At 39.0% G+C, this 25,735-nt stretch overlaps 1 protein-coding gene across 2 annotated transcripts in view; it reads right to left on the bottom strand.

The window, feature by feature from the left end:
* LOC127837122 (uncharacterized) overlaps positions 1-9,462 on the bottom strand; it is a 72,426-nt gene extending 62,964 nt beyond the window's left edge. For both annotated transcript variants that reach the window (XM_052363954.1, XM_052363955.1), the window contains exon 1: positions 9,247-9,462. In XM_052363954.1, the coding sequence (XP_052219914.1) occupies positions 9,247-9,273 (27 nt within the window). In that variant the 5' untranslated portion in view covers positions 9,274-9,462. The remainder of the gene's footprint in view (positions 1-9,246) is intronic.
* Between the last annotated feature and the right edge of the window lie 16,273 nt (positions 9,463-25,735).

The raw sequence follows: 25,735 nt of genomic DNA, 5'->3' as shown, positions 1-25,735 counted from the left end.
GATCCGATATCATCGGATATTTCGGGTACCCGTTGCAGCCCTACTAATTAATATATTAAAGTATCAATAAAGCCATGTTTTTTAAGATAAATTGACGGACTGAGCACTAGCAACGTAAGCGCCGGATCCAGGTCTCGAGTCCCGAAGCACTCGCTTCATAAGAGAGTGGTCCATGGTTTTAGGATTCCCGGGAACCATCGCTTACGAGGCGAGTGCTAGATGCCTAAGTTTACGGTCACTGGGTTCGAATCACGGTATGAGCACTAGTCCTTAAAGCTAATTAGGAGTTTTCGACTGTCCGGGGTTCGAATCACGGTACAAGCACTAGCCCTGAAATCTTTTGGTCTCTAGATCGAGCTTCGTTTTGAGGACTTACCCTAAAAGCGACGGTTTGAATTCCGATGTGAGAATTTGCACCAACAGTGACAGGTCCCGGGTTCGAACCCCAGTCTGAGTACTAGCCCTGAAGGCTATGGATCCCGGGTTCAAGCCTGTGTCTTACCACTTGACCAGTTAGGGAAAGATCCCGGTTGCGAACCACAGTCTGAGCGTTCGCACCGAAAGCTACGGGTTCACACGGGTTGGACTCGAACCAAACAGCCGTCACTAGCATACCATACTGAGCCTCGCCTTCTAACCGACCGGTTGCCAAAATGAGCACTCTCTCCGTAAGAAACATTTCCTGGTGTCGAGTCCCGGAATGAGAGCTCGCCTCGCAAGCGATGGGTGTTAGGGTTCGAGCGCCGGTCTGAGCACTAGCTCTGTAAGCTATAAATCCCGCATTTTTCGGGTCCGGCGCTAAGACTAGGACTTGGATTAGGGCCCGTTCGCTTAAATGGTAAGTATTTAACCGGGATTTGAGCCCGGGGGTCATAGCATACAGGGTGAGTGATCAGGCAGGGCCTCTTAACCGGGACCCGCTACGTAGGGTGCGAATGCTCAGACTGTGGTCCTTGTCGCTTACAGGGAAAGTCTTTAGATTGGGGCTTAAACCCAAAGACCCATCGTATAAAAAGGGAGCTATCAGGGCTGGTTTCGAAACCGGAAACCTTCGCTTATGTGGCTAGTTTTCGATTCCTGAACCCAGTCGCTTACTTGGCGATTGCTCTGATAGGGGCCTAAATCCTGAATTCATGGCTTACATTGCAAGTGCTCAGACAGGGCTCGAACCGGGGATCTACATGTATAGCTTATAGGGATAGTGCTCAGAGCGGCACTCAAACCCGAGCACCTAGTAGTGTAAGGGGTAATCATTGTGATAAAACTGTAAAGATGAAACGGCCGATCTGATTGGTTAAACTTAAAGTAGTGGCCTCAACTTAGTAAGTTTGTCCCACACGTTATTTAGTGTATGCAATAACAAATAAGTTTTGAACAAGTTATGAAGTTGTCGCTACAAGTTTCTAAGCTGAGGGCTCAACTTAATAAGTTATACCCACAAGTCATTAAGTTGAAGGAATAACTTTTTAAGTTAAATTAAAAAATTACTAAGTTGAGGCCACAACTTAATAAGTTATGGGATCAAGTAATAAAGTTGTGGCCAAAAGTTACTAATAAGTTTTGGGAACAAGTTATGAAGTTGTCGCCACAAGTTTCTTAGCTGAGGCCTCAACTTAATACGTTGTTCGCACTAGTTATTAAGTTGAAGGAATAATTTAATAAGTTAAATGAACAAATTACTAAGTCGAGGTCTCAACTCAATAAGTTGTGGGGACAACGTACTTAGTTGTTTCCGCAAGATATTTTAAAAGTTGTTTCCACAAGATAATAAGTTGAAGTCACAACTTATGAAGTTGTTCCCTCAAGTTGAGGCCACAACTTCCCTCAAGTTTCTTAGTTGAGGCCACAATATAAATAAAGAATTGCCGTTGTCACCTTTGTGCCACCGTGTAAAACAGAAAAACACGCATTGCTTTGCTATATCTAATGGAAAACAGTGGACTAATTTATTCTACTGAAACAAAATATATTATAATAAGCTGTCCAATTTGCCGAAACATCACATAAATGCAAGTCTAAATGACGAAGATACATTTTATAGCAGATTTATAAACTTAACGTCAAATTAATTCCATACGAACACGCACTATCATGAGACACATTTAAAAATGTTAAAAATAATATTTATTTGACTTTGTGCAAGAAATGTTTAACAATAATACGTCTCCTAAAAACTTGTGTTTTTGTAAGTTGGGCATTTTTAATTGGGACCATCGAATTATATATATGTGTTTGTTCAAATGATGAAAAATGTTGTTTTATGACATATTGATAGTGTGTAAGTGACTTGGCCCATGCCCAACACCTGTGGCTACTATTAATGACAATTTGTACCTTAACACCGGTTGACTTAAAAATGCGTTGTAAAATGTTGAAATGTGATTCGTCAACTTCTATTCTGTACAATTGTATAGTGTACACTTGTTAGATGCTGACGTGTAGCCGATTACTAAAACGGATCGTACTACTCAGAAAATAGTCAACATGCTAATGTAGTTTGTCATCAACTTACTTTCAGATGGATCTATTATCTTTTATGTATTATTATGACTACAATATAAGGTATATGAAAATGTAGACTTTATATATGCATTATATTCATTTTCAGAACTGTAGTTTAAGAAGTTACCTGTTTGTTTTTAAACATTTAAACAGTTTGTAGAATCGGAACATGCAACATTGTACACTTTACAATTGTATAAAATGTTGCATTTAAAAAAGTATATGTTAAACAAATGGGCTAGATATTCAACACGTGCAACATTTCTGGTTAGGAATCATATTGGCGGTCTTTTCCTTCCATAAAATCGCAGGTGTGAAGACAAAAAAATCAACGATATCGAAAACGCAATGCGGTTCACCAACAGCGAAACGAAACAATCTAAACAAAAAATTAAAGACACTAGCTCAAGTGTAAAAGTCCTTTCTGATCAGTATTCGGACATATAATCAATGCTAGCGGACATAAAAACCAAAGCAAACGAATTAGAAACCAAAACAGACGACTTAGAAAACAGGAGCATGAGGGAAAATCTGCTTTTCTATGGCCTCAGTGAAAATCAACAAGACAACTGTGAACAATGAATAAAACAAGTAATATCGGATCGTCTCGAGATAGTGGACAACATTAAATTCGACCGTGTACACAGACTACGTAAACCGCACCTAGGCAAATCGAGACCCATCGTGGCCAAATTACACACAGCACGAACAAGTGCGAACAACGGCAACCACAAAGTTTGATAACATTAAAAACGCAGGCCTCGTCATCGGCGTCCAACAAACCAAAACCGTTCTCACCAAACGACGTCAGATGAACGACGTGGTTAACCGAAACATCAGCAGGAAAACAAGTGAAATGGACAGGCTTTCGACAAATGGTACGGAATAATAGCAGTGGCCAATTCAGAGAAGTGCTCAACTAGGAACGGCAGGGGGAACTAAGAACTATCGCTTGGAATGTAAACGGTTTAGTAAGATAAGTTAATGATGAAGACTTAAAAAAAATATTAAAAAGTACGATGTAATATTACTATCAGAAATATGAACTCATTCAAGACAAAATACTAATTTAGAAATAAATGAATACATTGGTCATTATCAATTGACAATAAAAGTCATGGAACAAAAAAAGGTCCTTTTAATTGCGGCCTTAGTGTTTATTACCATGAGAAATTTAAAATTTACGTATATTGTGGATCAAATTAAAGAATGAAATATTTAGAGGATAAAACACGGCTGAGCCGGGCCGGGCAGTGATAATCGGCCCGCAGGGAGCTTACGGCACGAGGGCTTTAGCCCGAGGGCCGTTGGCGACCTGAGGCCGATTATCACTGCCCGGCCCGGCTCAGCCGCGTATTAACGTCTATAATATATATCTTACTTTTATACTAAATTATAGATTGACACAGGTTTTGAGTCATAAAATCATACTATTTTGGTCCTTCACTAAAATTTATGAACTTCAAGAACCAGCTTTCCGTACTTATATTTTCATTGAATTGATAACGCAATTTATGACGCATTTCATGTGACGTCATTTAAATGACATAACTAGCTAGACGCTTTGGATTTAAGGACAACAACAAATCGGACTTGGGGTGTTTTTATTTAACAGTTAAATATGTTTTAAGCATCGAACGATAAGTGTGTGTGTTTACGATGGATTATTATAATATTATGAATGTGAATAACAGTGTTGGGATATAAAACTGGAATGAAACTGGTGAGACTGCATGTTCGATTTCGTTAAAATGTCGAATGTACTCGAATAACGCGATGTTTTGTTGAACAATCGATGGATTAAATTTAAGAAAGGTGTCAGTGAATTGTTCTTTAACTGTTCGAAGGAAATCGATGGTGAATTAAAAGGGTAATTTCTTTGATGAATAAGTCATTCCTTTGTCAGTCGATCAAAGAATGTCTATCCACAAAGAAATGCCTGCTTACATCCCGTGCTTTTAAATGGAAAAGATGGATGGCGATGAAGAAAATGTTCCAAGAATTTTAACTCGTCATGGAAGCAAATTAAATTTTACGAAAATAAACATGGTTATTACACAACCTCGGTGAGTAGAACAATAACCAGTAGATGTTTTACTTCTTTATGGCAAAGACTGAATGTGGAAGCCATTTTTTTTTCCAGTTGAACGTCACGCGCACACATTCTGAGGGCTGAATATAAATAATCGGCCCTAGGGCCGAATATTTATAATGACCCATCAATGATGATAATGGCATGAACAACTGTACACATTTGTTACTATATATAGTTAGGTATGTATTATTATCTGATAACCAAGATGTATTCATTTGTCTGTGTTACATACCACCAGCTAACTCTAAGGTTTATATAGGCAAAGATTTTAACTTTTTTGAAGAAACCGAAAAAGGGATAGAACGCTATGAACCTCTTGGCATTACTTGTATTGTTGTCAACTTTAATGCTAGAACTAGAACTCTCACAGATGTTATAAACTATGATATGTACCTAAATGTGACAGGAGACTGTGTAAATGATAATAACGAAAATATTGACAATATGCCTTTACGTAATAATCTTGATAAAGTATTAGATAACCACGGGCACAAATTAATCTCACTATGTAAAGCAACAAATCACGTTACAGTAAACGGACGATTCAAAAATGATAAAATCGGTCAATATACTTTTACATCAATACGCGGTCTCAGCGTCACAGACTATTTGCTAGTAAATATTAAACTGTGTTCAACTTGTACATGATGTCAGTATACTGAATTGGAATAACTTTTCAGATCACGCCGCCATACATTTTTCATTTGACTTAAATGAATACACAATAAATAATAAAAATTGCAATACAGACAATCACACAGAAACTAAATTGATATTTAACCAAGAATTAGCGCATATATTTCGTGAATCATTAATCAATAATATGAATAAACTAACGGATTTTATTAGCAGCAATGCAACAGATCAGGTAAAACTGCTCACAACCTTCATGCATGAACAAGCAGCACGGTTTTTCAGTAAAAATTTTTTACGCAGTCACAACGCCAAACCGTAAACAAAACCCCCGTGGTTTAACAAAGACTGTCACGAAGCAAAACACCAATTTAAACATGCACGTAACGCCTTCAACCGCAATAAATCAAATGAAAACAGAGTACATTTTTTTGAAAAGGAGAACCGTTTATAACAAAATAAGAAAGTCTGCAAAAAATAAATACAAAATAAACCTAGGTACAAAATTTGAAAATATTGCAAAATCACAACCTAGACAATTTAGGAAATCTGTAAAAAACACTATAATAATAAAAACAAACAAGTAAACAATTTACAAACCAATCAGCTATTTGAACACTTCAGTTCCCTTCTAGGAGAAACTCAAACTTCAAATGAGCACACTGATGATGAAAATACTGAAAACTATGCAATAAACGATCAACATTGAAATTGCGAAATAACAGTAAACGAAATACAGAAGGCAGTTTTTAAGGAAAAGAATAATAAAACATGTGGACCTGATGAAATATCAACAGAATTCATAAAAAGTGCGTTTGATATCATATCACCTTACCTGCACACACTATATAACAACCTATTTCACAACGCTATATACCCTGAATGCTGTGGATTGGGATACATTATACCAATATTATAAGGGTTGATCCTAACCTAGCACAAAATTACCAAGGAATAACACTAAATAATATACTAGCTAAAACATATTAACATATTATTTTCAATCGTCTCTCAATATGGACAGAAAATAATGAAACAATAATAGAAACTCAGTTTGGGAATTTTAAAGGTAAAAGCACTACTGATTGTATTTTCTTATAAGAGGCAATCATATCAAAATTAATTCACAGCGGACAAAAAGTGTACAGCGCATTCATAGATTACGAAAATTTTATGATAAAATAAACCTTCCATTCCTATTACAAAAACTTGTCTCACATAACATTAGCACCAAAATGATTAACGCTATTAAAGCGATGTATTCAATTGTCGACTGTAGGGCGACTGTGGATCATCCTTATTGTTTGTGATATTCGTAAACGATTTCTTAGATAATATTAACTCGAATATTAACGACATATTTTCAATCAATGAACTTAAATTATTTTTAATACTTTACGCGGATGATCAGGTTTTATTCGAAACATCACTCACTGCTTTACAATCCATGCTAAACGATATCGAGGTATTCTATTAAACATGGAAATTAAAGATACATACAGCAAAAACAAAAATAATGATATTTGAAAAACGTACAAGGCATGCAAATATTGACATATTCCTATATGGCGAAAAACTTGAAGTAGTCTCATCCTTTAAATATTTAGGAGGTTATTTTTTTTTTAAACGGAAACTGGAACAGAACGCAGAAGTGCATATCAGAACAGGCGTCAAGGGCAATTCATAAACTATGTTCCGTTTTTAATCAGTATGAATTTCAAACACAAGAAAAAATAAAATTATTTGACGTATTAATAAGTCCAATTCTAAACTACTCAGCTTATGTATGGGTCAACATAAAGCCAAAGGCATTAAACAAATCCATTCGAATTTTTAAAGAAAATTACTATGCGTAACAAAACAACTAATCTAATGGGTCTGTATGACGGACTTGGAAGAAACCTATGAATGAACACCGCAAAATTATTATGTTTCGATACTGGATAAACATTTTAAACTTACAGGAAAATAACATAATAATAAGGGTTTATCTCATGCTAAAAATGGACGCAGAAAATGGAGTCAATTACAATAACAATAACTGGGAATCACAAATAAAAGAAATGTTGGAACATATGGGCCTTGCGGAGTTATGGATAATCCAAAGCATTGCTAAACCATCACTAGATACCATCAAACTCAGGATACTAGATCAATTCAAACAGAACTGGCAAAGTAATATTAATCAATCTGCAAGGCTTAGCACGGATTGTACATTCAAAAGTAATATTGAATCGAACCATACCTAAAAATCATAAAACAAAGTAAATATAGAATATCATTTAGTAGATTCAGACTATCTTCACACAAACTGGAAATTGAACAAAGGCATTATTATAATATAAATAGAGAAGACAGAAAATGCAAAATCTGTAATTCACAATTAATTGAAAACGAATATTATTTTATCCTAACGTGTCCCTTATACTCTCACCTAAGAAGAAAATACTTAAAACCATACTATTGCAAATGGCCAAAGATAACACAATTTGAAATCCTTACGTCCACAAACAATAAAAGTGAACTGATAAACATGGCAAAAGATATATATCACGCAAACAATTTAAGAGAAGAACTTGTAAGTGATAAATCGATCAATAAATTCACTCATCACACACTCATCAATCTTGTTCATATACCCACTATTATATATATATATATCCTAATTATCATTAAATAAAATCCTTTGTATATGAATAATCATGTCTGTCCAAGGTATACATGTTATGATTCATATTTACGTGTTTTTGTCTGTCATACAGGTATCTGATTAATATATTAATATATATATATATATATATATATATATATATATATATAGTATATATATAGCTATATATATAGTATATAATCTATCTATCTATAATTATATATACTTTATGATACTATAGAGAGAGAGAGAGAGAGAGAGAGAGAGCGAGATCGGGCCCCTCCGCTCGCTCGCTTCCTTCTCTGCTCGCTCCGAGCGTCGAGAACCTCTCTCTTCATCGCCGTCGCTCGCCCGAATCTCCGCTCTCTCTCCCCTCTCCTCTCTCTCGTCTCTCTGCTCTCTCTCTCCTCTCTCTCTCCGCTCTCGCTCTCTATCTCTCTCTCTCTCTCTCTTCTCTCTCTCTCTCTCTCGCTCTCCCTCTCCCTCTGGCTCTCTCTTTTCGCTCTCTCTATCATCCCTCCCTCCTTACATTCTTTGTTTCCTTGTATTATTTTGCTTTTATCACACTATCTCTTACTTGGTTAAAATTGTTGATTAAACATTAAGTTTTTCATCAATATGTCAGAATCATATCCAAATATAATTTAATCAATTAATAAATAAGCACTGACATTTTCACATTTCAGACTAGTAATCAATTTCAATACGGTTACTAGTTTTCTTCCTCCTTTATCAGATACTTAATACAATCATCTGAACCAGACGTATATTTGTATTCACTATTGTAGGCTAGAAGCTTATTGTAAGCTTTATTGCTGAAATAAATGTTGTTTTGTTGTTATTTCCAACAATGTTTGTGTTATTTTACTGTTTTGCCTCGTTAATATATCTTAGTAATTGCTAAGAAGCGAGGAGACGTGTGGTGGAATGACGAAAAATGAAGAGGAAGTGATAATTAATGAATGATGAGGGAGTTAGGAGGAATGAGAACGAAATAATGACAACATGAGAATGCATGAGCCTTCAGTAAGGAAGAAATGATGAGGTAATAAAGAAGAAGTGAATAGACAGTGAGGATGAGTGAACAGGTAGGGGAAGAATTGAAGAGGAAAAGCGAAAGAAGTGAAGAAGAATTGGGTTACAGGGAGGAGTAATGTTTTAAATTTTAAGAGGCAGTGAGAGTGAGTTAGCGGGTAGGGGAGACAATGGGGGGGGGGGTAAATAAGAAGATAATTAGGAATACTAAAAAGGAAGAGGAATGAAATACCAAAATATATTTTTATTCAAACAAATTAATACACGTCATAAAAGCACACTGTACACCGGTATTTTTCATCATTAGATTTAATGCAAATCAACCACTTACATATTGATACCTTTTTACACAATCCATTTCCAAAAAATAAAGAATCTTCTTTGTCTATGTATGTGCAACTTAAATCCAGTAGATGAAACGAAGTATTTAAAAGCGCAAATTCTGGGAATGCATACTAACTACAACATCCCGAACAAGCGTTAATACAAATTTAATCACAATTAATATAAAGTGAAGTAGTATTGCTGTTTAAATGTTCATGTGACTAATCTAATCGGAAGTTTTGTATATATATATATATATATATATATATATATGGTCATCTCTTATCAGCAAAACATTTTTTACAATGGATGTTATCGAAGGCAATAGATAACGGCATGAGTGATGTTAAAACAGGATGAATGCCCACTTAATAGTGTGATAGTAATTTAATTATGTGATTTAATGTTTGTTTAACTATTGTTTAATGTTGTTTATTTTTGGTTAAATCAAAGTTGACTGTTATCACATACCTAATCGTTTTTAAAGTAATGCAGCAAGTATGATTTAACACTCAAAATGAAATCCCCATGTAACAGTATAGGCCTTATATTGAATGCATGAGTCATATCCAGTGCAACTTTGTTAGTATATAAATACATACCTCAGCAGTTTACTCAGTCTATGGCTAGCGCTCACCAAATGCACGCGCACTATCAAGTTGCCTGATTATATATTAATTATGGATGTATAATTAACTTATAAACCATACGTGTAGTTTATTAAGTACACCATAAACATGGTATAAGAAGTGGGATGATAATTGGATTAATCCGTTCAGACAGTTTTAGAAAAAAACATTTTGTTATCTGTGCCAATTATCTTGATCTATGCACCACCAGCAGCCGCGATAGCAGCGCCAGCGACAATGCCATCGTTAATACCGTTTTATGGAAATCTCGACATGGACGGTAGCATTGCCACAAACTGGAAAAAAATTAAGCGCTCGTGGATTAACTACGAAAAAGCATAAGGATTAAGTGCCAAAGCAAAGGATTTACGAGCCGCTACGTTCCTCACATGCATAGGACCGGAAGCTATTGACGTGTTCGAGAGATTCGCATTCACTCAGGAAGAAAGCCAGGAAGACATAGACGTCTTTCTACAGAAATTCGAAGCATTCTGTGTTGGGAAAACCAACGTTAAGTTCGAAAGATACCTGTTTCATACGTGCGTACAAGGTGAGATGGACTCATTTGACACGTATTTGTCAAAAATACGCCAACTTGCCAAGACATGCGAATACGGACAATTGAACGATGACTTAATCAAAGACCGATTGGTTATCGGAATACGCGACACACAGGTACGAAAACGTCTTTTACAAGCAGACAAATTAACTTTGCAAAAATGCATTGAAATGTGTAGGGGCGCAGAAGCCTTAAGTGTAAAAATCAAGTCAATTAGCGATGGTGCGTCAGGTGTGTCCGACGATGCGCATTTCGTCAAACCAAAATCGGAGGCGCAACAAAAGCAAAGCAACCACAGAGGACCAAAGTCAGCCGTCAAGAAATGTCCTTATTGTGGAACAAATTGCATGCCAAAACAAGTGCCCTGCCTTCAAGGTAAAGTGCCGAAAATGCCGCTTAATCATTTTGCGTCAGAATGTCGCTCAGCCAGAAAATCAAAACACAGAAGCCACGTGAAACAAGGTTACCTTTCAGATGATGGGAATTGCGATGACATATTAACACTAAACGCAGGAAAGTGTTTTCAGAACAAAATGTATGCAAACTTGTTACTAGTGAAACTCAGGAAAACAATTAAATTTCAATTAGATTCGGGCGCGACAACAAATATCATTCCACGGTCACTTATCCCACGAGTTGAAAATGAATGCACTGACTTAAAATTGAGAATGTATGACAAATCAGTGATCAAAGCTGAAGGAAAATGCCACTGAATGATGAAAAATCCAAAGACACATGCTAGGCTCGATGTTAAATTTTAAGTGTTGATAAAGATGTAACCCCGCTACTGGGCGCCGAAGCAATCCAAGACATGCAATTGATAAAAATTCAATATCAAAACATATGCCCTGTGGACAACTCTGATTGTTTGTCAATGCATGATATTGAACAGAAATTGTCAACAGTCTTCATTGGTGAAGGTGAATTTTCTAAGCCACTTCATTTGAACGTTGATGATACTGTTCAACCAGTGAAAATGCCTGTACGACGTGTGTCATTATCATTGAAACTTGAGCTCAAAAAGCAGCTAGATAAAATGGAGAATAATGGGACAATTGCAAAAGTTGACACCCCCACTGACTGGTTATCTAGTTTGGTAATTGTGAAACGTGCTTCTGGAAAGATTCATCTATGCATCGATCCTAAGCCTCTTAACAAAGCGTTGAATCGTTACCACTATCTGATGCCAGTCGTTGAAGATTTATTACCAGATCTCTTACAAGCAAAAGTATTCAGTAAATGCAATGTCAACAATGCTTTTTGGCATGTCAAGTTAGATGAGGAGTCTAGCTATTTGACATCATTTGAAACGCCTTACGGAAAGTACCGTTGGCTCAAGATACCGTTTGGAATATCTTCAGCACCGGAATACTTCCAGCAGTATTTGCAAGAAAACTTTAGTGGTTTCAGTGGAATATGCGCCATCGCGGACGATATAATTATCTACGGCAAAGGCTCCACATACGACGAAGCTGTCAGAGACCATGATAACAACTTGAAAAAAAATGTTGCAACGATGCATAGAACGCAACATTAAGCTAAACAACGACAAATTGCAGCTACATAAGACATGCATGCCGTTTGTTGTTAATTTATAATCAGACAAAGGTGTTAAACCGGACCCCGCGAAAGTTGAAGTAATCATGAAAATGCCGAAACCAACAGACAAGAAGGGTGTGCAGAGACTATTAGGTATTGTCAATTATTTGACAAAGTTTCTACACAAGCTCAGTGACATGTGTGAGCCACTACGCCAGCTTTCGCACAAGGGCAACTTATTCCAGTGGTCCCATGCGCATGACAAAGCAATACACGTGATCAAGCAAGCAGTGTGTAATGCCCCTGTGCTACGATATTTCGATTCAGAGCTCGAAACTACAATCCAATGTGATGCATCCGATACCGGATAGGGGTGTGTGATGTTTCAAGGTGGACAACCTGTTGCATTTGCAAGTCGAAAAATGTCAAAATTGGAGATAAACTATGCGCAAATCGAAAAGGAACTCTTATCTGTGCTATTCGGATTTGAGAAGTTTCAACAATATGTATATCGTCGGAAAGTTATTGTAGAGAGTGACCATAAGCCGCTTGAAATAATAAGCAAAACGCCGTTGATCAGAGCTCCGAAACGTTTGCAGAGGATGCTACTCAAACTGCAAATGTACGATTATGTAATTGTGTACAAGAAAGGCGAACACATGTACAAATGTACATATCGGATACGCTTTTAAGAGCTTATCATGGTAATGGCTCAACGAAACTCGACGAAGTTCTACTCTCGGAGTACGCAAAAGAGATTGACAGTACTAAAATGACGGACTAGCTTGTGCTTTTTCAAGCAAAACAAGACAATCTACGCAAGCAAATACTAGCTGACCCGACCTTAAGAATCGTGATTTATCAAATACGTTACGGATGGTCAAATACGCCACGAGAAGCGAAGCCATATGTATCCGTGCGCGATGAACTCTTATGCGAAAATGGAATTATATTCCGAGGTGATGGCGTAGTGGTACCTAAATCGATGCGAAAGCCCGCGCTAGAACATATTCATTCTCACACTGGTGTTGAAGGATGTTTAGCAAGAGCACGCAACAGTGTTTATTGCCCGAACATTACATCACAAATAAAGGATTACGGCTGCAAATGTGAAACATGCAAGTCACTCGGTAGGAAGCAGTGTAAGCAGCCGCTTATCAGCAACAACGTACCAGAACGTCAATTGGCTCAAGTAGCAACTGACGTGTTCACATTCAACAACAAAAAGTACTTGGTAACAGTGAACTATTTCAGCAATTTCTTTGAAATCGATTACCTGGAACAAGCCACGTCCAAAATTATCATCAGAAAGCTCAAGCAACACTTCGCAAAACACACGGAATACCGGAAACGCTTGTGTCAGATCAAGCTACAGTGGTCAAATCAATTCAAGTCAAGGACTGGCACGAAATATTATGATCGGTCGGTTAAGGGCAAACAAACAACTATTGTTTATGCTCATTTTTATTCGTTTATGCTTATTATTTTAGCGATTTGGTCACATGCCATAGTAAATTGTTGTAAATTTTAGTATATGATTTCAATTTAGACTGCTTTGTTTGATTCCATCGGGGCATGGTGGAGATCAGTTATCAGAACAGAATACGACGTGGTCATCATTTCATAATATAGACTGGTCTGTTCTGTTGCTCGGCAGAGTCCGCTTGTCCGACATTTTAACAGTTGCAACAATAAATATCAATTAATTGTTAGGTCCTATCAGTGACTATCCACACATTCAAATATTGGAGGGTGGGCAAATTTGTATAAAAGAAAGGTTCAGTGAGAAGCTAGGGGAGAGTGAAATTGATCGTTGAAATGGAATGATATAGACATTCGGTGTATATATTTAGTATCGTAGTGTGCAAATAAAATGTAGAGTGTATATTGTAATGCCGGTCCGTCAGGTGGCCGTCAGACGTTGCCAACAGCTCAAATAACCAGTTGAAGTAAAATAACAACATTGAACAAGTTAAGATATTGATTTATTTACATTAACAAGTCATTCTGTTTCTGTAAGTATTATTTATCTGATCGCTAGTCTCGCAATCATTTCTCAAGATTTTTTTATCTGATGCTATTCATTATATAATCCTGAAAGATGAATCTAGTCATCTAACCTCGTTATCCATTCCTTTCCACTATGATTGCCCAAAAGTTACTGAAACCAAACGACAGTTTGGCCCTATTTATACTCGTAGTAAGGTGACGTCATACGCATGTTTCAATGAATAACGTCACATTCCTAAGCAAATATTCAATGAATGACATATTATTTAGCACAATTTCAATGAATGACGTCATATAATAATAAACATTCAAGATGGCGGAAAAGAGGTAATACCGCGAAATACTTGGGAGCTAAAATATTATTTATGACAAAGGTAATGATTATAATATGATTAAGTAATAAATAATATGCATAGAACTTATCAATATTTTATTATATTGATTATGATAATATGGCATTTAATAATTATGAAATAAACACTGATTTATTTATGTCATTGACATTCGTACCCAAAGTACATTGTAACAACAAAGTAATAATACGCATTGACAGAGGTCATAGCATTGCCCCCTCCTATAGGAATTGGTCCCCAATAAGAAGTTTTGAAAGTACTATTAGTATAGTAGTATGTTACCGAACCTTTTCTTTAATTGTCCATCTTAGAGTTAATTACTCTACTTTCACTTCCGTTTCCGGCATTTCCGTTTTACAACTTTAAAGAAAATGGCGACAGCATTTTCAGCTGCAACTTATCCATTGAAATCCAGCTATTTGAAGATGTTTTTTTTATCAATTATCGTCAAAAAGAAATATTAAGTACACAATCTATTAACTGCAATGCTTTTTTGTATGCAACATAACCAATAATCAACACATTTCTTTGTTTGAAAGAACTTTATAATAAGTTCATAAAGAAAACACAACACACATTCACAAAAATAATTCATTCACAATAATCCAAATAATCAAGAGTTATTTCATTTATAGCATTTTCACTTATTCCTACAATGAATTTTTATCCGTATGCAAGCGATAATTTCATAAACAGTATACTGGGTATGAATATTATAATGAATACATGCATAACATGTGAACATAAACACAAGTGACCATTAAGACAAATAACATTTTAAGAAGTACTGTCAGCGTCTGTGACAGATGAATTATAAATATATAGATACATTAATAATATTATAAATATTCGTCAACATTAACTTTAAAAAAAACACAAGAAAACATTAACTGTCCTTTAAATTCAACTCAATTTCATTTTCAACATCGACTAACACTGATTATAATTTCGAATTCGACCTTTTTCCCTCGCACATTTTTACGAGCGAATTCAACCCACAAAATCTTGCTTCTAGGCTGATGCAGGCCAATTCCCGCTTTGTGTTGGGGAGAACATCCAGCGAGATGTGGCATTTTCGCTGTTCGAAACGAAGATGGTTGAGAATAATGGAAAAGTAAGTTGGGTCACGATCAATAAAGCTCGAGTACTTGATGTCAGAGTTTTCAACTGTTGGTTTTGTTGTAATAAATAATTGTCCCCCACATTTATTTCGATCAATTTAATTTTCCCTTGCCTGCTAAGTTCAAATTCTTGTATAGTTTATTTTAGTTGATCCTTTACCTTTTCCGGTTCCTGAATCTCACCACATGGTTCTTTCCCTTTCAGAGAAATGGATGAATGGTCTGAGGAGGAGGAAGAGACTGAAGCAGCACTTGAAGAACTGGATGAAAGCGATAAGCTGCTCTTCTTTGCTCGTTTCCAGTTATCCTGCTATTCTACTTGGTGATTTTCCGTTAAACGTTTGCCGGAAAACACAGGTGTGGGTCTCGTAGCCACCCGACGCGTTGGATCATGATCCTCCATGATCTGCCCTTTCACTGTTTTCACGGCGAGATCTTCTGACCTCTTCTGGCTTACGTATTCTGTTCCCCTAATTAGCGAAGGCACCTTGAGTTTAAAGTCATTGAGGACCTTTTCAGCTTCTGCTCCTCTTACACCTGTTGTCTGGACGAACCGGATATAGTCTTCCTTCTTGTTGTGGCATGGCCCATTGCTGGGTGTGTACCTCATGAAGACATTACAGCATTTCATGCACTTCCAGGACACGCCGGAATGTTACTCCACGACGTGGTTATAACATTTTATTCTGGTTGGGAACGTAATGTCTGCACAGACCAGACAGGTATAACTTTTCTGTAAAAAAATAACACAAAATATTGAGAACAAAATAAAGCTATATTGAAGATACATTGTCTGATTAATAATTTCCTTCAAAATACATGGTCAACTTGTCATGGTGAACAACGTTAAGTTTTTGTTGTTTTATTATTTGAATGCGATATAAAACATCATTTACTTTTCCAATTATAACCAAACATGGTCCAGTCCATTGTTGTGCTAGTTTTCCACTAAGACCAACTCCACGTTGCTGGTTAAAATACCAAACTTAATCACCAGTTTTGTATGTTTGTAAGTTAACTTTCAAATCGTTATTCTTTCCCATTACATCACTTGAAAGTTTGAGCTTATTTCTGGCAAAATTATAAACATCATATAGCCTTTCATTTAATTTGTTTACGTACTAATTGCCATTTTCATTTAGTCTAATTTCAGAACCTGAAGGATGACCAAAAACAAGATCAATGGGCAATCTGATGTCATCACCGAACATCATTTTATATGGAGTGTGACCTGTAGCAGAGTGAACAGATGACCTGTATGCCATCAAGCAGAAAGGTACATATTGATCCCAATCATCACGAAATTGTGATAAAAACGAAGTTAACATGCTAGTTATCGTTCTGTTCTTCTTTCAGTACCACCATTTGATTGTGGTCTATATGGTGTAGTTCTGGTTTTCTGAATACCAAAGCGATTACACAATTCTTTAAATAAATTGGACTCAAACTGAACATCTTGGTCAGTATGAATTGATAATGGCATACCGAAAGTTTCTAAGACCTTTTCTATCAAAGCATTTGCTACAGTAACAGTTTCTATATTTGGTAATGGAAGACATTCTGTCCATTTTGTAAACTGGTCAACAACAACCATCAACTATTTATTTCCTGTTTTAGTAAGTGCAAAAGGACCAACAAAGTCTATATGAATTATTTCCCATCTAGCACCACAATTGAACTGTTTCATTGGGGCTTTATTTTTCATTTGAGGAGACTTCCTACTTGCACAAATTGTACATTTCTTACACCACGTTTCTACATCTCTACGCAATCCTATCCAGAAAAACCTTTTTCTGATATTTAGTAAAGTTTTCTTTACACCTAAATGTCCTGCAGTAACACTATCGTGTAACTGATATAAAATGTATGTCTTGAGACTATTAGGAACAACTATTTGCAAATCAAACAAACTACTATCATCGTGTTCCCATTTTCTGTACAACACCTCATTTTCCAAGCACAATGAATCCCATCTATACCACAAATACTTAACATCAGGGCATTTATCACTAGCATCATTCCAATCTGGTTTAATACCATTTTCTACCCAGTCTCTTACTACACAGAGTATAGAGTCTTCCTTTTGTAGCATTGTCAATTCCTTTAGTTCTAAATTATTTAAGTCAATATAATTTAATTTGTCATTGACTGAATCCTCTGGATTTGATTCAGTTTGACAACTTGTTTCACTTGCAATACAATTACTACTACTTTCTACTGGGGTGACATTTACACTACACACCTTTGAATCAGTTTTCTTGAAATATGTGTTATCAATACACTCTGGTGATTTAATCAGCTGTAAATCTGATAAATTCTGCATTGTAACAACACTGCATGAATTTTGGTTACACTAAGTAGGGAATTCTACTTTCTTTTGTATCTTAACCTGTTCTAAGCCTGGCTTTGGTGTAACTATGCAGTGTATCTCTGACCCAGAACTGGTCTCTGTATCACCAGAACTTGGTTCCATAACATTCCTTACAAACAACTTTAGAACATAGATTGACACAAGCATCCTATTTAGCCTATTTAGCACCCTTTTCAGCCTATTTAGCCTATTAAGCAAGTTTCGAACAAAGGTTGAAACATGCATCCTATTTAGCTTATTAAGCCTATTTAAGCCCCTGTTCAGCCTATTTAGCCTATTTAACAAGTTAAGTATAAAGGTTAGAAAATACATCATACTTAGCATATTTTGCATATTAAGCAGCCTGTTCAGCATATTTAGCCTTCTTAGCAAGTTTTGTACATTGACTAAAAATACGTTCTAATTAGCATAATTAGCAGTATTTTCCGCCTATTAAGCCTTTTATGCAAATTTAGTACATATAGTTAAAAATACATCCTTAGTCTCTTAAGTCTATTAAGCAGCCGTTCCGGCTTATTAAGTCTATTTATCAAGTATATTAAATAGGTTGAATTCATCCTATTTAGGCTATTTAGAAACCTATTAAGTCTATATCGCTTTTAAAAACTCATATTAAATAGGTTGAGACATACATCCTATTATTCAGTTTGAGCCTATGAGCAGCCTATTCAGCCTATTTAGCAAGTGTATTAAATAGGTTGAAACATACATCACTTTAGCCTGTTAAGAAGCCTATTCGCATTAGTACGCCGTTTTCGAAAGTTTATTAAATAGGTAAGAGCATAAATCATATAAAGCCATTAAAGGCTAGATAGCTTCATTATTCATGCTCTACCTTTTTTTTAAATTTTTTAGCAAAATTTAAAGAGGATAAAATATACAGCCTATTTGGCAGGCTATTTACAAGCCTTTTGCGTCATTTCCACAACGAGTGTGTATGCACCTTTAAGAGCTCCATTCGAACAACCAAGAGTAATACCCCGGAAGCGACCAAGTGAACGCTGACCTCCCGTCGACTGCTTGTCGGACTGATCAAGTTTTGGCCCGGGGTTTTAGTTAGGGTCGGTGTCACATATAGCCAATAAGCGTATTATGCGTTCTTATGTGGTGATTGGGTATGCTCCTTTAAGGGCCCCTTGCGGCCAAACAAGAGTTATCCCCCGGAAACGACATAGTGCACGCTGAACTAAGGTCGGCTGCCTATCGGGCTGACCTAGTTTTGGCACGGGGTTTTAACTATGGTCGGCGTCACATACAGACTATTTAGTGTATACGGAGCTATTTACATGGCGAGTGGGTGTGCACCTTTAATGGTCGCTTTCGGATTCCCAAGAAGCGACCTAGTGCACGCTGATCTCCCATTTGCTTGCTGTGAGGCTAATATAGTTTAGGCCCGTTGTTTAAATTAGGGTCGGCGTCACATACAGCATATTAAGCGAATTTACATGGCGATTGGGTATGCACCTTTAAGGGCAGCTTTCGGACAATTAAAAGTTATCCCCCGGATGCGCCCTTGTGCACGCTGAACTCCCTTCGGCTGCATGTCGACTTGATCTAGTTTCGGCTGAGGGTTTTAATAAGGGTCGGGGTCACATGCATATTTAGCACATGATGCGCTATTTACATGGCAAGTTGTTATGCACCTTAAAGGACCGTTTTCTGACAAAGAAAATTTATCCCTCGGAGGCAATCTAGTGCACGCTAAACTCGCGTAGGCTTACTACCGGGCTGACCCAGTTTCGATCCGGAGTTTTAATTAGGGTTCGCGTTACAGTATATTTAGCGAATTTGGCGCTATTTACATGGCGAGTGGGTGTGCAACTTTAATGGTCGCTTTCGGACAAACAAGAGTTATCCCCCGGAAGCGACCCTGATCTCCCGTCAGCTCGCTGTCAAGCTAATCTAGTTTTGGCTCAGGGTTTAAATTAGGGTCGGCGTCACATACAGCCTATTAAGCGAATTATGCGCTATTTACATGGCGAGTGGGTATGCACCTTAAAGGGTCGCTTTCGGACAAACAAGAGTCATCCCCCGGAAGCGAACTAGTGCACGCTGAACTCCCGTCGGCAGTCTGTCGGGCTAACCTAGTTTCGGCATGGGGTTTTAATTAGGGTCGGCGTCACATACAGCCTATTTAGCGTATTATGCTCTATTTACATGGCGCGTGGGTATGCACCTTGAATGGCAACTTTCGGAGAAATAAGAGTAACCCCCCCCCCCGAAAGCGACCTAGTGCTTGTTGAACTTCCGTCAGCTGCCTGTCGGGCCAACTTTGTTTCGGCCCGGGGTTTTATTAGGGTTGGCTTCGCATACAGCAGCATACGCTAATCACATCGCAAGTGGGCATGCACCTTTAAGGGCTTCTTTCGGACAAACAATAGTTATCCCCCGGAAGCGACCTAGTGCACGTTGAACAAACGTCGGCTGCCTGTCGGGCTGATCCAGTTTCGGCTAGGGCTTTTAATAAGGGTCGGCGTCACATACAGACTATTTAGCCTATAAGACGCTATTAACATGGCGAGTGGGTATGCACCTTTAAGTGCCGCTTTTGGATAAAAAATAGTTATCCCCCGAAGCGACATAGTGCACGCTGACCTCACATCGGCTGCCTGTCGGGCTGATCCAGTTTCGGCCCGGGGTTTTAATAAGGATCGGCGTCGCATACAGCCTTTTAAGCGAATAAGGCGCTATTTACATGGTTAATGGGTATGCACCTTTAAGAGCCGCTTTCTGTCAAACAAGAGTTATCCTCCAGAAGCGATCTAATGCACTCTGATTTCACGTTTTCTTCCTGTCAGGCTGATCTAGTTTCGTCCGGTGTTTTAATAAAGGTCGGCGTCACATACAGCCTTATTAGCGTGTTATGCGCTTTTCACATGACGATTCGGTATGCACCTTTAAAGACCGCTTTCGGACAAACAAGATTTATCCCTCGAAAGCGACCTAGTGCACGCTGAACTCCCGTCGGCTGCTTGTCGGGCTAACCTAGTTTTGACCCTCGGTTTATATTAGAGCCGGCTTCATATTAAGCCTATTTAGCGTATAATGAGCTATTTACATGGCGAGTCGATATCCACCTGCAAGGTCCTCTTTCGGACAAATAAGTGTTATCCCTCGGAAGCGGCCTTATGCACGCTGAACTCACGACGGCTGCATGTCGGGCCGATGTAGTTTCGGCCGGTGGTTTAATTATGGTTGGCGTCACATACAACCTATTTAGCGTGTTATGCGCTATTTACTAATACATGACGAGTGGATATGCCCCTTTAAGGGCTGCTTTCGGACAAACAAGAGTTATCCCTCGGAAGCGACCTATTGCTCGCTGAACTCCCGTCGGCTTCCTGTTGGGCTAACCTGGTTTGAGTCCGTGGTTTAATAAGGGTCGGCTTCTTATTCAGCATATTCAGCATAGTAGGCGCTATTTACAGGGCGAGTAAGTATGAACCTTTAGGGCCTCTTTCGGACAAACATGAGTTATCCCCCGGAAGTGAACTAGTGCATGCTTAACTCTCGTCGGCTGCATGCCGGGCTGATCCCGTGCTTTTATTAGGGTCGGCTTCATATACAGCATATTTAGCATATTGTTTTATATTATATTTTGGGCACACTAGAGTAATCCCCCGGAAGCGACCTAGTGCAAGTTGAACATCTGTCAGATGCATGTCGGGCTAACTTAGTTTCAGCCCGAGGTTTTGGTTATGTTGGGCGTCACATTCAGCCTATTTTGTATATTATGCGCAATTAACATGGCGAGTGGGTATGTACTTTTAAGGGCCGCTTTCTGACAAACAATAGTTATCCCCCAGAAGCGACCTAGTGCACGTTGAACTTAAGTCGGCTGCCTGTTGGGCTAACCTGGTTTGAGTCCGTGGTTTAATAAGGGTCGGCTTCTTATTCAGCCTATTCAGCATAGTAGGCGCTATTTACAGGGCGAGTGAGTATGAACCTTTAGGGCCTCTTTCGGACAAACATGAGTTATCCCCCGGAAGTGAACTAGTGCATGCTTAACTCTCGTCGGCTGCATGCCGGGCTGATCCCGTGCTTTTATTAGGGTCGGCTTTATATACAGCCTATTAAGCATATTGTTTTATATTATATTTTGGACACACTAGAGTAATCCCCCGGAAGCGACCTAGTGCTAGTTGAACATCTGTCAGCTGCATGTCGGGCTAACTTAGTTTCAGCCCGAGGTTTTGGTTATGTTGGGCGTCACATTCAGCCTATTTTGTATATTATGCGCAATTAACATGGCGAGTGGGTATGTACTTTTAAGGGCCGCTTTCGGACAAACAATAGTTATCCCCCGGAAGCGACCTAGTGCACGTTGAACTTAAGTCGGCTGCCTGTCGGGATGATCCAATTTTGGCCACGAGTTTTAATTAGGGTTGGCGTGTCACTTACAGCCTATTCAGCGTAGTATGCGCTAATCACATCGCGAGTGGGCATGCACCTTTAAGGGCCTCTTTCGGACAAACAAGAGTTATCCCTCGGAAGCGGGCTGATCCAGTTTTGGCTATGGGTTTTAATAAAGGTCGGCGTCACATACAGGCTATTTAGCCTATAAGACGCTATTTACATGGCGAGTGGGTATGCAACTTTAATGGCCGCTTTCCGACAAACAAGAGTTATCCCCCGAAGCGACCTAGTGCACGCTGAACTTCCGTCGGCTACCTGTCGGGCTGATCTAGTTTCGGCCCGGGGTTTAAATAAGGATCGGCGTCTCATACAGCCTATTGAGCCAATAAGGCGCTATTTGCATGGCGAGTGGGTATGCACCTTTAAGGGCGGCTTTCGATCAAATAAGAGTTATCCCCCGAAGCGACCTAGTGCACGCTGACCTTACGTCAGCTGTCTGTCAGGCTGATCTAGTTTCGGCCCGGTTTTTAATAAATGTCGGCGTCACATACAGCCTATTGAGCGTGTAAGGCGCTTTTTACAGGACGAGTGGGTATGAACCTTTAAGGGCCACTTTCGGACAAATAAGAGTTATACATAGAAAGCGACCTAGTGCACGCTCAACTCCCGTCGGCTGCCTGTCGGGCTCACCTAGTTTCGACCCTGGGTTTTAATAAGGGTCGGCTTCACATTCAGACTATTAAGCTCATAAGGAAATATTTACATGGCGTGTGGATATGCTCATTTAAGGGCCGCTATCGGACAGCCACGTGTTATCCTCCGGAAGCGACCTTGTGCACGCTGAACTCCCGACGGCTGCATGTCGGGCCGATGTAGTCTTGGAAGGGAGTTTAATTATGGTCGGCGTCACATTCAACCCATTTAGCGTGTTGTGCGCTATTTACTTGTACATGGCGAGAGGATATACACATTTAAGGGCCTCTTTCGGACAAACAAGAGTTATCCCCCGGAAGCGACCTATTGCTCGCTGAACTCTCGTCGGCTTCCTGTCGGGCTAACCTGGTTTGAGTCCGGGGTTTAATAAGGGTCGGCTTCATATTCAGCCTATTCAGCATATTAGGCGCTATTTACAGGGTGAGTGAGTATGAACCATTAGGGCCTCTTTCGGACAAACATGAGTTATCCCCCGGAAGTGAACTAGTGCATGCTTAACTCTCGTCGGCTGCATGCCGGGCTGATCCCGTTTTGGCCCGGGGTTTTAATAAGGGTCGGCGTCACATACAAGTTATATACTAGTAACCTTTAGGACGCTATTTACATGGAGAGTGGATATGCACCTTTAAAAGCCGCTTTCGGACAAACATGAGTCATTCCCCAGAAGCGACCTAGTGCATGCTGATCACCCGTCGGCTGCCTGTCGGGCCAACCTCGTTTCGGCATGGGGTTTTAATTAGGGTCGGCCTCACCTTCAGCCTATTTAGCGTATTATACTCTATGTACATTGCGAGTGGGTATGCACCTTATATGACCGCTTTCGGACTAACTAAGATTAAATTTTATCTAAAGGAACTTGCAATCGTGATACATCGACTATCTCCGGAATCCTCCGTAAGATTTCAGCAATAAATCATCTGCTGATCTAGAGTGAAGGACTTATTAACAGATTGACATTTGACAAAAGTCCGAAAGCGTGCCACGCATTTGAATTGAAATAAAAACAGTGTAAATAAAGCAGAGGATAAACAACTTCCGAAAATCAGTAACAGACAAATATGGTTATTATTGTTCTCATTTATCATGACAACACCATATTTATGTTAGACTTTTTAACATTTAATTGACATTTATCAATATAATTGGTGCCACATGTGGTACGTATTTGGTTACCTCCTTCAAGGGTAACTTACTGACGCTCGATTGTTAATTGAAGGCTCGGGTACTACTTAAATGGTACCCGGGTACTCTTAAATATACTTAAATGTACCTCGGGTACGAAACATATACTGAAACGTACCCGGGAATTCTAACGCTAAATTGGGCTCGGTTGGTCATTGTCGGCTCGGGTACTACTTACATGTACCCCGGGTACTTTTAAGTATACTTACATGCACCCCGGTACGGTCAATATATCTAACGTACCCGGGGCACATGTAAGTATACATATGCGTTATTCGTCCGTGCTGTACCATGTTCTGTAGCCTAATAAACGTTCCATACCACATGCGGAAAGCGCGGCGGCGTGCGCCTGAAGCGCAGGCGACCATCTTTCATTACGCTCCTGAATGCCCCACACCTCTTCTTCGTCTCTGTATCGAGTCTGCAAAGCATCGCTCTGGACGCGACGCCACGTTGCCTGAGTCAGTTGGTAGAAACAAGCCTGTATACTTGTGTGGGAGCTAAGCGATGTTCGCACTGCGTTGTGTATGGCTTGCTCGTAGTCACATACCACCACTCGGATGTTTGGTCGGATGTCTCTCTGTAGGCAGGCATCGAGCACCGCCGTGAATACTTCCTCGTACAACTCTTGCTGCTTGCATGTGATGAGGGCGTAGGCTGCGGTGACGTTACCATCACCCAGTGGCACGCAAATGCAGAAAAGTTGAGCGAACTGTTTCGGTGCCGTTGAATATATACCATCACATAACCAAGTCTCTGCCATCCCTAGCCGTCGCAGCCCGGTGTCGCTCGCGAAGACCAGCAACCGTGTATCGGTAGATCCATCGCCCCCATCTGGAATCGTGTTGATGTACTGCGGCGGTGTAGGATGAGTGATGCCAACAGAACCAGCTGGCTCTACTGGTGCCACGTCACGTTTCTTCCTCCGGATGGCCCGCTTCAGAGTCTCCGTCTTGCCGATAGCTGCTCGGACCTAAACCGGACGAGTGATCAGTTTGTCGGCGAATATCTGTCCAAGTTGCCCTCTGTTGGCGGTGGCGGTCGACAGAACATCTTCACGCAGCTTCATCGCTTCGACGTGGAACTGGTCTCCCTCATGGTTGTGACTTGTGGTAGAGTTGATTGTCGTCACATTTATGTCCGTGGCTACAGCGTATTTACAAGACTTTGTCGTGCGTTGTGACCATTCCCAGCGTATGGTCGACTTTGACGTTTTCTTCTTAATGAAGACGAAGCCATTGTGAGCGAGTCTTTTCTTTCCTTCTGAAGTAGTGATGATTTTCACTTTGGAAGTGTTCCTTTACAAAAACAAATTGATGTTTATATGTTGCAGATTCACAGTTTGATATTTTGATTTATAAATGCAATATTGTGTGAAAAATTACATGTGTCGGTGGTTAATTGCTTTTAATTGATACTGTGATTAAACTTATTAAAATTAACACTATCAATTAACTACCATTTCAACTTCATTAGTTCGATTAATGAATGCAACATTTTGTTAAGCAATTACATTTGTCTGTGTTTAATTGCTTGTATTGATTCTGTGATTAGACTTAATAAAATTAACTACCATTTCATCTGGGATAGTTTTTTTTACGGGAGGGCTTTTGTCCGCCCCCGTTTTTTTTCATGGGAGGATTTTTGTCCGGCCCCGTTTTT

Source organism: Dreissena polymorpha, chromosome 7, assembly GCF_020536995.1.
Source record: "Dreissena polymorpha isolate Duluth1 chromosome 7, UMN_Dpol_1.0, whole genome shotgun sequence".
Classification (NCBI taxonomy): domain Eukaryota; kingdom Metazoa; phylum Mollusca; class Bivalvia; order Myida; family Dreissenidae; genus Dreissena; species Dreissena polymorpha.
Note: the sequence above shows the minus strand (reverse complement) of the source record. Positions and strands in the feature narration are given on the sequence as shown.